Genomic DNA, 15,782 nt, shown 5'->3' with positions numbered 1-15,782 from the left:
CTGAAAATACTGTATAAGGACAAATAGGAAACATAAAAGAGAAGGCCTATCAAATGTACGGCCAATGATGATAATGACTACAGATTTTACTAGAACTGGAATTTATTTGCAGGTTCATTGTTTCATTTGCTGAGCCCTTAAGACACCAGTGCAACGGATAGTACAACATCTTTATTCAGGTGCTGTCAGGTGCGCTGTGTCAAAGGGGTGGGGCCTCAGCCTGCAGAACATAAAAATAGAGCCAGAGGTGCTAAATAAAAAAAAAATTTTACCCGGACTCCGGCCCCAAGAGGCAGATAGTCTCCCGGACCAGGCATGCATTGACAAGAGCTAACGAATGGTAACGAGGGTTTGGGGGCCAGTGTTCAGGTGATACATATTTGCTTTAAATAGCTATTGTCATTTTGAAAAAAAAAAAAAAAAACTCACGTCACAGAGCATAGAAAAGAAACAGAAAAGTGCAACGGCAACTTGCAAAGACATAACATAGATACTTAGAATTATAAAACGACTATAGAAAAATTTGGAAAAAAATGAAGTTCTTAGCAAACCACTTTGTAAAAAAGTATGTACCATCTTACTATGTTAAGGTGACCTGAGAGGGATGGTCCTACACCCACCATGGCCTCTTCTGGGCTAATACTAAGCCTACACACTGGGCATGCAGGATCCATCTAGTCGCTACCTAAAACACCTACAGTAGATGGGAGGAGTGCAAACCCAAATGGAGTCAGCCAGAAAAAAAAATGGCCAGCACAAACAACAGCAACCTGCAAAGACATAATAAAGATATTTAGAATGACAAAACTGCTATAGAAAATTTTAAAAAAAAAATTAGGTTTGCTAAGAACCTTTTCTGTTTTTGTCCGTATTTTAGGTATATCAGTGCATACCTGCATAGTGTGAACAGTGTTATTGGTTGTGCTGTCCATTTTTTTTTTTCTATCTCACAGGAAGAGGTCACAGCTGAGATCCCCAATTGACCATGAGAGATAGCCATAAGTCGTTCAATCCCCAGGTCTCAGTGATCTGCACCACACCGCTCCATTATAAGTCTTGAGAGCAGCGGGACAGAGATGATTCATAGTGGGCAGTGATGCATGTTACTACCAGCTTCTACCCCCTCATTCTCTCGATCAGTGATGAGAACCTGACCAATCAATACTTTTAACCTGTTCCCACAACATGTTATACATTTATAGAAATGGCAGGTACCCTTAGCAAACTAATATGAAGGTTATGTAATATGATCTGTAGCGTGATGAAAAGTCTCTGTTTTATCTAGGAAAAATGTTGCTTTTTTTATTTATGATTTGCTTTTCCCCATGATGATGCTTCTTGAGTTCAAGCTAGGTTTTAAAAGAAGAATAAACACTTTAGGGAAAAATATACAGCCAAGAATGCCGGCACATGAGGCCAGTATAGCAAAGACCTCCACAGCCACCATGTATTTTCCTCTGGTGGTCAGATAAGCCGGGATCATGGCGATCCAGACACTGCAGAACACCAGCATGCTGAAGGTGATGTACTTGGCCTCATTGAAAGTGTCCGGTAATGTCCTCACCATGAAAGCCAGAACAAAGCTCACCGCTGCCAGGAACCACAGGTAACCCAACATGGAGAAGAACCAGATATCTGACCCTTCATTACACTGAATGATGATCTTCCCGGGATAAGTGTGATGGTCAAACTCTACATATGGAGGAGACACCAGCAGCCAAATAACACAGATGATAACTTGTACAGAAGAACAAACCAAGACCACAGAATTAGATACTTTGGGTGAGACCCACTTCAACCAGACACTGCCCGGTTTGGTGGCTTTGAAGGCGATACAGACTGTGATGGTCTTGGCCAGAACAGAAGAGACACCAATAGAAAAGAAGATCCCAAATGACACTTGTCTCATCATGCAGGTGATGTCCACAGGACGACCAAGGAAGAAGAAGACACAGAGGAAGCTCAGCAAGATGGAGACCAAGAGGATGAAGCTCACAGTCCGGTTATTGGCTTTAACAATTGGGGTGTCCCAGTAAGAAATGAAGATTCTCAAGGTGAACAATGTTATAGCAGAAAAAACTAAGGTCAGCACTAAGAAAATATGAACCATAATGTCCTTCTCATAAGATAGAAACTCGTAGGTTTTGGGGACACATTTCCCTTTTTTCTCATCAGGCCATTCTTCTTCAGGACATTTATGGCAGGATTCACTGTCTATAATTATAGGAAACAAATATTATTGGGTTCTAGGAAAAGTGAACTTACATTATTGATGCTTCACCATGCAGTGATCGCCAGAGACAACTACACATCTATACTGTATATATTCATCCTAAACATTATAGAACATCCTAGAACACTCGGATGAAACACTCTGGAGATGAGTAGAAGAATCCCCAAAAAAGGCAGATGTCCAGCACCCATGTGATATTTCAATATCTGACCTCTTTATTAGTAGTAAAACAAACACTCCATAGTCTATAGTAGACTATGAGGTGTTTGTTTTATTACTAATAAAGACGTCAGATATTGGAATATCCCATCGGTGCTGGATATTTTCCTTTTTTTGGTATCCTGAGTGGGCTACTTTGCCACGCAGCGATCTGTCCACCAACCGATACACCAGGAGAAGACGGTGAGCTGCTATATCTACTTTACAAATAAGTAGGATAGTCCTTAATATTTATGCATAGTTTGCAGACATAATGTCAGCTTATGTAGAATATATAACGAGTATTCATTATACCTGCACTACAGGGAGTGTAGCTGTAAACCTTTCAAAGCAAAAGACCAACCTAGAGTATGCACTGCTTATATGGTAACAGTCCTAATTTTTGGGGCACAATCCTGCATAGTGGGTCACAAAAAGGTGCAATTAATTAAAACTGTCCCAAAAATGGGTGTTTTGGGGTTCTACAGGCATTCTCATTGGGCATTTTTTTAAAAAAGGTATGTTTATAAAAGCTGTGTCATGCCAAATGTGTGTGAGAAAATGGGTAACAAAGGTTTTAAGGTGCTTATACACATTCAATAGCCGTCGGATGAATGATTTCTTCCATCCTCCCCCTACAAATACTGTAAGTGTTTGTATAACCAAACTTTCCTGTGTTCTCTTTGAGGAGAGATGTAGAAGCCGCGGCCAGGCTGCTTAGGCCATGATTTATCTCTCTGATAACAAAGGGGTCATATAGTGAAAATCTATCTCGCCGGTTCCCAATCTTCATCAACATCATTTGTTGGTGGAGACTCGGGCGGCCTCCATTTGCTGTATACTCAAGTGGTTTGGGTGACATTAGTTTGTTTGGATGACATGCGATAGGACACAGAGGGCCGGGCTTGGTTACTGGGGCAGCGTTAGTGATGTTGTGGAAGCTAGATGGGTGTGGGGTCACTTGGGCACTGGTCATGGTAGCCTGGATTGGTGTTTCTACCCACCCCTCGTAAGACAGGCTCCACCTCTGCAGGTTTAGATAGCCCAAATATGTGCCGGTGTGTGTAAGAACTTCAGTGCAATACACAAAAATGAACCAGAAGAGAGTGCAGTAGTCGAGCAAATGTAGTACTGTACTCTGCCGGGATAGCGTAGCTGGGAGTACTTGAGAAGATACTCGTACTCACATTTACTGAACTGCCTAATGCCCTACAGTGTTGAGGCACCCGTCCTGTGTGGGTAGTACAAGGTCTCTGGTTCCTGCGCTGGGTTGAGCAGAGTCCCCGAAACTTTCCAGGAGAGCCGTGCGCTATGCGGTGGAATACGTTTTTCCACTGGGGTCAGTTCTAGTGATGAGCGAATAGTGAAATATTCGAATATTCCCTGATATTCGACTATTCGATCGAATATTCGATCCCATTAAATTCTATGGGAACAAGTATTCGATTAATGAAAAACATTTATTCGACCATTTGGAGGTTTACCAAGTCCACAATGACACCTCAGGAAAAGGGAAGGGGGATTTGAACACTCATTGAATATTTATCAAATATTCGGTATACTATTCTATAATATTCAATACTGTCGAATACCTTACTATTCGATCGAATATCCATATCACTATTCAGTTCCTAACCAGAAACAGGTCACTGCGCTGTACTGTGTGGCTAGTATCCCCTACATGGGCAAAGTGATCCTCAGATGACATCCTTTTCCATCTGAGGGGCTCTCCCTGACAAAGGGTCTTGGCCAGAGCCATGCCCTGCCTTCACTGCAGCAGGAGCTGTGTCTCTTGGTTGCTCTCTCTCCACTGACTGACAAGGAACTAGAGAACTTCTCCCACCAGGAACTAACTTCCTTTTCTAGTGGCGTATCCAGCCTTCCTGTGTTTGGTGGAGTTTGTGTGTGTGAGAGAGAAGGGCCAGGATAAGATAGAAAAAGGAGGGAAAACAAACTACACCTGTAACTCGACAGGATAACATGTGACAAAGACAGTTGACCCAATACTTTCCTTCAGCTGTGCACAAAAATAATCACAGAGAAACACAGTAGTGACACCTAGTGGGGACAACACAGAATTCACTCAGTCCATATACCACTATATGAACCTGAGAGAAAACTTCACACAGGTCCATAAGAAACTTAAAGTAGCACCTTGTGCCCTGGCACTTCATATGTATGTGGACCTTTAGCCTCAGCAATTTCTACCAGTTGGTTACAGAATACAGTATATTCTCACCTGTTATATTGGAGAACTCCCCCTCAGAACAGGGGACACAGTTATAACAGCAGACGTGATATCCTCCATTAGGAGCTTTCCTGTATCCTAGAGAACATTGGTCATTACAGCGAGACTGCGGCTTCTTTTATGAAACAAATATAAACCATTATATAAAATAAACATAATAAGAAGAATTTTTATATGTAAAGTAATTATGGCTTTGGGTTTCCATGTTAAGGCTATGTTCACACTACGTAAAACTACGGCCGTAGTTCTCGCCGCAAAACTACGGCCGTAGTTTTGAGATGTTAAACATAGCCTTATTTGTAATGTACTGTCTCGTCTCAAAGTTGCACAGGGGAATAAAAAGGTGAATATTCTAGAATAACACCTCTTAACTTACTATAGGTCCCTCACCAGTCCTTCTATCCAAAGAAACAAGACTTGATCACACAATTGCTTACAGCAGCTAAATTGCTCATCCCGACCTTGTGGAGGTCTACAGACCCTCCAACTTTTGATTCATGGCTCTCCAAGGTGGACAACCTATGTTGAATGGAGAACCTGGTGGATTGGGAACAGAGGTCAAATGCTTCTTATTTAAATATTTGGTCCAGTGGAAAGACTTTTGGAAACTCCTTACTCCTTCACCTCCCTCTCTTCATGTATCATAAAAGCTGCTTATTGCTTTACAGACTTTTTCACAGTGTGTGTTTTATCCCAAATGTCAAGCCATTAACCATATATTGCTATCCTTATCAAGCTGATAAACAGTGCCAGTGGTCAATAAATTTACTATATTTCCATATCAAAAAGATGTTTTATATGTGCCTGATTGTAAATAGTCTGGGTATAAACTCAGTTACATTGTATCAGTATTGGTCTTCTTTTGATCTTTTTTTGTGTACATTAACCTCTTCAAGACAGAGCCCTTTGATGCACAAAAGTCCGGGTCAAATTAATGAAATGTTCCTCCCCGCCTTCTAAGAGCCATAGCGCTTTTAAATCATTAGATTGCATATACTGATCTATGCTATGCCATAGCATAGCATAGATCAGTGTTATTGGCGATCTATGTATAGAGCCTGCCTGAGAGCAGACTCTACACATAGATCGCCAAACCGACAGGACCGAGGTAAGGAGTTTACCCCCGCCTGTCAGTACATGCGATCGGGACATGGCTGCGGGGGTCCTGATCACTCAGTGACAGATACTTGATCTGTCACTGAGCACCTTAAACGCTGCGGTCGCTGTAGATTGCGGCGTTTAAGGGGTTAATGAGAGTCGGCTGCGGGATCGCGGGGTATGTGCAGTAGGAACGTATATATACATGTAACTGACGTGAAGGGGTTAACACAATAGGGCTAAAATGCCTTTTTGTAGGTGTAGATGGTCCCAAGTGGCATAAAAATATTTGCAAATGGTCTATTTGCAAATATTTTGTGCATATCGTGCCCATCTGTGCTTCTTGGGACAGAGGGATGGTGAGGGAGTGTTACGGGGGTGCAACAGCATGCAGAGAGGACTTTGAGAGTAGACTTTGCATGCACCGCATTAATCATTTTTCCGGAGAAAAAATGACAGTGAAACCTATGCCAGCTCTGAGCTTACTGGGTGTTCAACCATCTACAAAACTTTTATGGGGTGGCCTAAGAAGGAGAAAGATATGGTCTCATGGTTCCCTTGTCACCACCACTCAGGTACTGGGAGGCTATCAACTCTGGCTGGGATGAGTACCCAGTTCCATGCAGTCCACCAGCATCCTACTGGGAAATCATACTGGGCCCATAAGCTAAAGTTAGTGAGCATAGAAGTCCCACAGAGGTCTTTAAGCCATACTGAGCGTGCATCAGTCCCAGAGAGGTCATCAAGCCATACTGAGCGTGCATCAGTCCCAGAAAAATTGTCAAGCAATACTGAGCATGTAGCTATCCCAGAGAGGCCATCAAGCTTTCCTGAACCCCGTCCAAGTGGCTTAGGCCCAGAGCGCTGCTATAGAGACCAGACACTCCCTCCTATGGCAGAACCTTCTCCTTCCAGTCCACCTTAGAAATATAGTAGCTGGATCAAAGAAAAGAAAGAGAAGGAGTGCAAAGACTTCTGGAATGGCCAAAAAAATAGAGAACAGAGTCCTGTACAGCTAGAAGTCGTGAAGCAGGAATTTGATAAAGTTAGAAGATATGACTTTGTCTGATATTGCAAATATGGATGTTCTTTATTTTGTGAGTTTTCACTGTCAAGAGCAACTACATCCTGGACTATATGCACAACCTTGAACCTGGTCAAGAGATGGACTATACCCCTATGCTGGGGCCGCAAGAATGGTGGGCTGCTGCCATCACCCATCTGGGTGTATGGCCTTGAGAACCTCCTTCATCAGCAAAAGAATCTTAAGGTGAGGGAGGAAGAAGAGCCAAAACAGCTTGTGCAGGTCCTGTTGGAGACAATTGAGTGTCTGTGTTTTACTACTTCATCAGAAGCCATCCATCCAGTGGCTAAATTAACTTTTTCAGTCCCTTCTACTACTTCCATTTCAGTCCTCAAGTTAGTAGACACCATTTAAACTTTTCCTCTAGTGGCAGTCTTCAAACTGGCAGGCACTACCTCACCTTTCCTATTAGTGACATTCCCCAAGTTTGCAGACACCATCTCACCTTTAGGGGAAATCCCGAATTTGAGAAACACCATCTCACCTTTTCCTGTAATGACAGTCATTCCTTCAGAATTAGAGGGAGTATCAGCCATATTGGCTGCCACTTCTACATCCGAAGACTCGCCATTGTGTGTGAAAAATCATGAGTAATTGGATGCCCAGATGTCTCTGGGGTCGCAGGTCTCTTGTCCCTGCATAAACAAGGTGCTCAGTAGGGACAGTTAGAGTGCCTCTGTTATGCACATTTTAAGCAATTCAGCTGTATGTTATGAAGGCCCAACTGGACAAAGTTTTAATTCCTTAAGGACACAGTGGATTTTGGCCTTAAAGGAGAAGTCCAATGGAATAATAATAATAATAATAATAATTGGAAACTGGGATAGTGGTGCAAATTGGCAGGTCCTGCTTTTGCTGATGTTTCTGCAGTCCCACTTGGAAATCAGGGCTGCTCGGAAGGTTGGAAGATCTCCTGGATTGTGCAACTAGAGTAGTTGGCTATTTCTTCTCACTTAAAGGTGAAAGGGGAAGCCCCATGAGTATTAAGTGCTGCAGTGTCATACAGTGTCTAGCAGAGGATAGAGTGTATGATCTTTGCTGTGAACAATAATAGATGACGGTATATAGGGGGCCACACTGAGAGCTGCTGTTCGCAGCTAACCTTTACTTGGGCTGCTTCTGAGGATAATCTCCCCACATACATTGGTTTACAGAAAGTTTGTAGAGCAGGTGTCATTTCCAACATGGCCGGAGGATAGAAAAGAGGATGGTTATTCTCCCCTGCAATGCTTGGACAGCAAGGTCCAAAGACGATGATTGGAATTGGAGTTTTGCTGCAGGTTCCCTTTCCCTTTGATACACCACACATCTAAATTTCCCAATATTTTACACATTTAAGCCAAGTAATAGTTGGTGTAAACTATGACTGACATCAATAAGACTGAGACTGTGATTATTCCGATGCATTTCTAAACTCCCTGATCTACTGTACGTTCACACTGTCTGAAAACTAGAGACTTTTGGGAAATCTGGGCCATTGTATATAAGAAATGCTGTTCATTTTTCAATGTAGCTTTCTCTTACTTTGTTATTTTTCCATGAGATTGGTTTTAATTCTCGGACATAAAGTTTCCCTTGTAATGACCTTTTAAACATAAATCCAGGCCTAATTTCGAAACACCCTACGTCGGCATACGTAATCAAGTTTGCTATGTACCAGTGATGCTGAATTTTACCACTGTCATCAAAATAGACATGCCTTTCATCGGGATCGATGTAACGAACAAATTTTACATACTCGTGCAACTGCAAAAGAGTAAAAAGAAGTTAAAGGAGTGTGGTGGTGGGTGTCAAAAATTCATTGTGTGCAGGAGGTGGGGGGAAATAAAAAAAAATGAATTCATAGTCGCCTGCCCCAGTGCCAGTGCAGAGCCAATCACTCTCCTGGACACCACCAGCTATCTTCTGAGCTCCCCTCCGACCATTTCACGACCTGGCTAATGTATGCCCCACTCAGCCAGTCAGTGACTGTGGTGGGATACCACTGCAGTCACTAGTTGGCTGAGCAGGCTAAATCTAACACGTCTGTGATGGCGAATCCAAAGTGGTGACGTACCTGGGAGAAGATGATAGCCGGCGGGGTCTGGGAGCTCCGCGATGTGGCGCAGCACAGGCTCCAAGAGCGGTAAGCATATTGACTTTTTTATTTCCCCCCACGCCTTGGCTGTAATTTTTTTTCATGTGTGTGTAATTACACAATAGGGGAAATACATGAAAAAGTCTTTTTTTTTACTAATTATTTTGCACAACTCATGAACAATTCTGCACATGGTGCACCAAAATAAGCCCAACATGGCATCTAACCGATCACTTTTCTGCCTGGCAGCATTTACTAACAGCATCTATTGCTTTCACTTATAAAAAGCCATAAATATGCAAAAAAGGAATCCGTGGAGCCTCGGTTGCGAGTCTCAAAACACAGGAATAGCCAGATATCCCTAGCCTGTTGCCACGGGGTGCCTTCAGATTGGGAGAGCACCACACCATCCTTATAGATAACCCCTTAAGTCCCACTCGGTTGTGAGTATTGGAACATAAATAGGGAAACAACAGGGTGGCCCCTTTTGTGTCAAAGTCTAACTCAAGGTGCAAGTATTGTGACATGACAAGGGCTTGGCAAAGCAGGCATCCATCCACAGGCAGCTGTTTCAGGGGTTTGCCCCTCGTCAATGTGGAGCAGGATTCTGGCTAGTTGGAATAACAACAAACCAAAAAAAAAACAGCAATCACTGAGATCAGTGAAAAAATTACAATAAAGTACTAAATCAAGATTCTCTACTGATGCCCCCAAAAATTTAAATATGCAAAAAGGAGTCTGTGGAGCCTCGGTTGCAAATCTCAAAACACAGAAATAGCCAGATATCCCTAGCCTGTAGCCACGGGGTGCCTCCAGATTCGGAGAGCACCAAACCACCCTGATAGATAACTATCCAGAATCCTGCTCCACCGTGACAATGGGCAAACACCCGAAACAGCTGACAAGGGCAAGCCCTTGTCATGTCACAATACTGGCACCTTGAGTTAGACTTTGACACAAAAGGGTCCACCCTGTTGTTTCCCTATTTATGTTCCAATACTCCCTACCGAGTGGGACTAAGGGGTTATCTATCAGGGTGGTGTGATGCTCTCCTAATCTGGAGGCACCCCATGGTAACAGGCTAGGGATATCTGGCTATTCCTGTGTTTTGAGACTCGCAACCGAGGCTCAACGGACTCCTTTTTGCCTATTTAAATTTTGGGGGGCATCAGTGGAGACTCTTCATTGAGTATTTAATTGGAATTTTCTTCTTCCATACAGTATAGTATAAGTGTTATTCAGTCTAACCAGTGCTGTATACGGTGGTCACGATATGAGCCTGCAGCAATCCCACTAAGGCTGTCAAGCTTTACTGAGCTTACAGCGGACAATCCCCTTCCCCTTCAATAGCACCTTATCCTTCTATTCCAATCCTGTCTTTTCAGAGATGGGTTGGGGACTGGGGCATCATAACACATCTGGAGTACTCTGACCCAGGTAAAGCATGTTCTGGGTGGAGGCTAGCCATTGTCCAGGAATGCTACAAATAGGGTATGGCTTCCTGAGGGATCTTCAGAATAATCATGCCCTATTTGTTGTCAGGAGTGCTGTAAACAGGTTCATAATAATGTGGTGAGAGGGTTGTGTGAATCTCTATGCGAGGACTATGTGGACAGCGCCTGAGACACCTATCAGGTAGCCAACTTGCAAAAGCAGAAACTGTCAGTGTCCGGTTCCGCCTTACTAGCTCCTCCTAAATGCCATGGATCCCCTACACCATCCCACCTTCTCCCATGGTGATAGTCATTCCCTCAGAACCATAGTGGGTATCCTCCACCATGAGGGCTGTCACTTTGCATCCACAGGTGCCCAACTGTGTGCTCCATCAGGGTTGAGAGGAGACCATGAGCAATCTTTTCAAAAGTTAAGTTTGGCAGGTTTATGAATTTTTTGTGTAAAACACGTATTCGCTCAAAAGAAACCTTGAACAAACTGCACTAAAAGAGCTAAAGAATTGCAGGTGTTCAGCTGTTTTGGTGAGGTACAGCTTCTTTGTTAACAAAGCACATTTTTGCAAAATTTGTAGTTTATGAGCGAATAGTATTTGATCGAATAGCTGTTCGATCGAATACTATGCTATTCAGGCTATTTGTTTTCATTCGAATATTCAAAAGAAAACACAGTAAAAATTCAATTTGCCCTCTCACCCCTCTGGCGCTTATTTCCAACCAATAAACATGCAGGGGGTAGGGACAGGCACTAGGAATAGGCAGGACTTTAAAGAAAAATAGTATTAGTCTTACCGGTAAGACGTTTGCTCCGAAACCTTCACGATGGCACCACGGGAGTTAACTCATGCCCTAGGGACAGGAAAAGCACAAACACGAGAGGTTAAAAGCCCCTCCCCTTCCTGCTAGCACCAGTGCATTATAACAGTTTCTGAGCACCACGTGAGTATTATATTCAGCAATACAATATAGGGAGGGATGTTGGTGCTGTCTTGAAGGTTTCGGAGAAAACGTCTTACCGGTAAGACTAATACTATTTTCCCTCCTTAACTTCACGACGGCACCACAGGAGAAATACCAGCAATTTCCCCTAGGGCGGGGCCACAGCATGAAGACCTTTCTTACCAAACCAGGTCTTCACTGAGCTGAAACTGCAATAGTAGTAGACCAGGTGATTGCTCTGCAATCTGATCTAAAGATGTGTAAGCCTTCTCCGCCCAAGAAGTGAACGCAGCCCTGAATGAAAGGGCCTTGATCAATAAAGATAAAGGTAAATCCTATACCCATGCTTCCGTACAGCATTCCGGATTCCACCAGCTAGAAACTGCTGGAAATTCGGTATATTCAATATATTCTTCCTCTGGAATTGAATGAAGATCAATCCAGGTGTTACAGGATTTCAGGAACTATATTACAGTTTCCCTACGGTCCAGGAATAAAATTTCCATCCTTAATCATCTTTGGAGTTGATACAGAATGATCATAAGACAAAGAAAGATGACACCACCACGGAAACAAATTGGGATCGGTGTGACACTATTCTGTCCCTCTGGAAAAGACAGTAAGAGTCACAGAGAGTCAGTGTGCAGGTCTCCGATTCGTCACAGGATTCGATGGTCACAGGATGGCTGTCTTGTAGAACAGGAACTTGAGACTGTACTCCAAATAGATTTTGAAGGAAGACGATTAAGGTCTTCAAGTACAATGATAAAATCCCAAGGGGAATGTCGATTAAAAGTAGGATTCCTGTTTAAAAGCATTCCTCATAAATTCTAAACACATCTATGATCCATGATAAATATAATGATAAATAGCAGATATATGGATACAATGATTAATTGCAAATGATATATGTTAATGATTAATAGCAGATATATGATATAATGATGAATAACAGATAATATATGATATAATGAGTAATAGCAGATGATATATGATAAATAGTAGATGATATATCATATAATAATAAATAGCGGATAAGGTTGCAACATGCCGAGTGGCCGACTTGAGACCTTCAGATTTATCCTAGAAGAGAACGGCCTCATATTCTCCTAGACTGTAGAAATCACAGCCTCAGAGAGGCCTCTACTCCTTAACATAGACTCAGGATTCAGGTCGACATCTTGAGTCTTGACAGATCCAGACAGAACTAGTCCCTGAAGAAGTCCAGAGGCCCCAGGACCCGTCTCCGTACAAGGCCTGACTACACCTTCTGGCCGAAATAGTACCGGATAATGACAGCCATTTCCACTGTTAGGAACTCCTGTAGTGTCTCAGGAAAGAACCAAAAGATAAAGGAATGTATACAAGATTGAAAATCAAGGCTGTTCAAGTACATCTACCACCACCGGAACATCGCTTGGAAAGAACTTCTATACCTCCTTGTTCTGATAAATCTGCGAACAAATCAATTGGGAGGCAGAGCCAATTGAGGGATAAAATCTGGACCTTCCTCCTTGAGACACCCTTCACTCATGAAAATGGATTGACTGCTAAGATAAACCATGTGAATTGTAAGATATGTGGCTGTTGGGGATAAATATGTCGCTCCCCTAGGTGAAGATCCAATCTGAATGGATTGAAGTGGATTCTGCTCTGCACTATCCTGGTGTCTCAGATGTGTCACAGTGGTACTGTTGTCCAATAAGATGTGAATCGTTAGATTCCAGATATTCTTCGCCTGCTGTAAGGCACCCCGACTGCCTGCAGCTCTTTAAGGCCTGAGGACCTTGCTGCTGTCCTTGGAGATAGCAGCAACTGGCCAATGTCTGTGACTAATCTTCTTATCTTAGGAAGAGGGATACAAAGAAACCCCTATCTTCCAGTAAGCCATGTAGGCCAACATATAGAGACCACAAGACCTGTGGAGAAAGGATACCTGTGTCTGATTCAGAATGACAAGTTTATTGGTTTATTACAGTAAGAATCTAGAATGAGCCTAATTCTAAGGTGTCACTGGAGAATAAGTAGTCATGGATTCCAAATGGACATAGTCCTCAAGTGTAAACAGGCCTCCTACATTGAGAAGAGTCTGGTCTTCTCCACCAGAGGTACTTAATCTGAGGAGAGAGAGGACATTATTACCTATGAATCCAGAGGATCCCCAAATATATTTTGGGTGTCTGGGTTGAGATCCGATTGCTGATTGTTTATCAGCCACCCCCAGAAATAAAGATCATCACTGGCTGCCGTTATATTCTGAACAGCTTCTATGTGGAATCTGTCAAAGTAAGAAAACTCAACCAGACAGGCGGAAATATTTATCCCAAACCGATGAAGGTAGGGAATCAACTTCCCCATAAACTAAAGAAGATGCAAAAGGGCTGATGAATCCCGAAGGAGAGAGCACTGCATTGATAATGCTGGACACAACTGCCCATGCAAACTACTACTAAGGACAAGAGTTGAAACATAGTAGAAGCATCTCTTTAAGTCGATTAACGCCCTCATAGCATCCTATAGATTAAGTTGAGTAGTAGACTACATGGATTCCATCTTGAATCCTCTGTATCAGATAAAATTTGATGGGTTCCGGGTTCATGCTAAGCCTGTATGTTCCGCTCAGTTACTAAATAAGGAATAGCTGAAAAGTGCCCCTTCTCTAACTCTGGCACTGGGACAGAGGTCACAACTCAGGGCTTTATCAGCTTCTAGACACTGTAGAAGAGTCCTGATTAAAAGGAGCTGAGAAGATAGGTGGACTAGGAAAGATTTTGGGGGAGAGGATGACTATATTGAAGTCCTGGAGAATAAGGTCCAGGATCCAGATGACTTGGGTGACACACATCCAAGCCTCCTGAACTCCAGAATCTCCCCCACCTCCAGGATAGTGACCTGGTGCAGTCCTGGGAGGCCTTGGGAGAGGTCCATAGACCTCCCTCCTATAATGCTCCTGAATTATATGGTGCTACATTGAACCAATACTTCTTAACTACTGAAGGTCTATTAGAACAGAAGAATTTCCCAGATACCATCAAGGGCAGACTGAAGACCTTGCATAGAATGGGATTGTCAGATCCTTTGTCAGATTTTTTTTTTTTTTTTTTTTTTTGTGACTTATGGCAGAAATGGTAGAACCCAATTCCTGGCAACCATATGGGCCATCACTGCTGAGGAATCAGCCAAGAAGGCTAAGGAATCGCTACAAAAAAAAAGACACATCAACAATGTGTTCCAGAGGGAACCTATACATATATTTATCTTGATGGTCGTTTCTGATGGATTCCCATATGTACTGCACAAGAACACATGTAGCAGCAATGTTTCTCACAAGAGAAAAGTAACAGTCTATAAGACTTGTACAAATCCTCCTGGTCTCAGTTGAAGAGCCTACAAATGGCAAGGTGATTACTAGTAACTCTAACCACCTGGGTGTCTAAATCCCATTCTTCCCAGGTCTTGTTAATCATCAGTGAGGAGGGCCTGAGAGGTCTGCTGAATAGGAAACTAGATTCCTCATGCTAATGCTGCGTTTACACGTAACGATTATTGGCCCGATCGTACGATTAGCGATGTCGGATTTACAATGTTTAGATGGTACGATATATTGTACGAAAATTCGCACTGCGATCGTTTAAGCCTATCTCACACATTGGTTAAATCGGCGAACAACTGTTCACACGGAACAATTTGCGAATTTTTTGCGTACGATGAACGACGATTTGATAACCTGATGAAAGATCAAAATGTACGATTTATCGTGCGTCGTTCGATCGTCCGCTGCGTTTACACGTACGATTATCGTTCGAATTCGACCGTTATCGCGCAAATTCGCACGATAATTGTTACGTGTAAACGCAGCATTAGACCAGCAAACAACTCATCTCCAATAAATCACACATCTTGTGTATCCTCCATGCCCAGTGGAAGTCTGACAGAGAGAAGGTAAGATCAAATGGGAAAATATATTCCCTAGACTCAGTGTATTAATCCGGCATAGTAACAGGTAAATCTCCTAACAGGTGAAGCTCCTTCTCACAAAAATAAAGCGAGGAGCAAAACCTTATCCATACATATATAAATATATATATCACAGTCCTAAGCACCAAGGTGAAGACAGCACGCTGGTGCCCACTCAGAGTAATTATATATCACCCTGAAAGGTATAGGGAAGAGGAGAGGGAGATAGAAAACTGGGACAGTCAGAACTATACAAAACTGACCCATAGCACTCTCCCCCAAGTGTAGCACACTTACCACCGGCAGCGGCAGAGGAGGCTAGTCTGCAGCAGGATTCCTCATAGGTGATGCAGTGGATCAGGCCTCAGAAGACTGATGACACACAACTCCTCGGCGTCCTCGGAAGACCAGAAGTTCTGTCTCTTCCGGCACATGGCGTCAGCGTGCTCCCCCCACTGAAGGCACCGCTGAAAGACTAGGCCTCAGGCCTGACCTCC

At 43.0% G+C, this 15,782-nt stretch overlaps 1 protein-coding gene across 1 annotated transcript in view; it reads right to left on the bottom strand.

Moving 5' to 3' along the window:
* Positions 1-1,306: 1,306 nt before the first annotated feature.
* Positions 1,307-15,782, bottom strand: part of LOC138796439 (vomeronasal type-2 receptor 26-like) — a 51,676-nt gene continuing 37,200 nt past the window's right edge. The window contains exons 4-7 of the mRNA XM_069976042.1: positions 8,519-8,607; positions 5,117-5,216; positions 4,671-4,794; positions 1,307-2,214 (exon numbers count right to left, since the gene is read on the bottom strand). Of these exons, the coding sequence (XP_069832143.1) occupies positions 1,307-2,214; positions 4,671-4,794; positions 5,117-5,216; positions 8,519-8,607 (1,221 nt within the window). The remainder of the gene's footprint in view (positions 2,215-4,670; positions 4,795-5,116; positions 5,217-8,518; positions 8,608-15,782) is intronic.

This window comes from Dendropsophus ebraccatus, chromosome 7, assembly GCF_027789765.1.
Source record: "Dendropsophus ebraccatus isolate aDenEbr1 chromosome 7, aDenEbr1.pat, whole genome shotgun sequence".
In the NCBI taxonomy this organism is placed as follows: Eukaryota; Metazoa; Chordata; class Amphibia; order Anura; family Hylidae; genus Dendropsophus; species Dendropsophus ebraccatus.
Note: the sequence above shows the minus strand (reverse complement) of the source record. Positions and strands in the feature narration are given on the sequence as shown.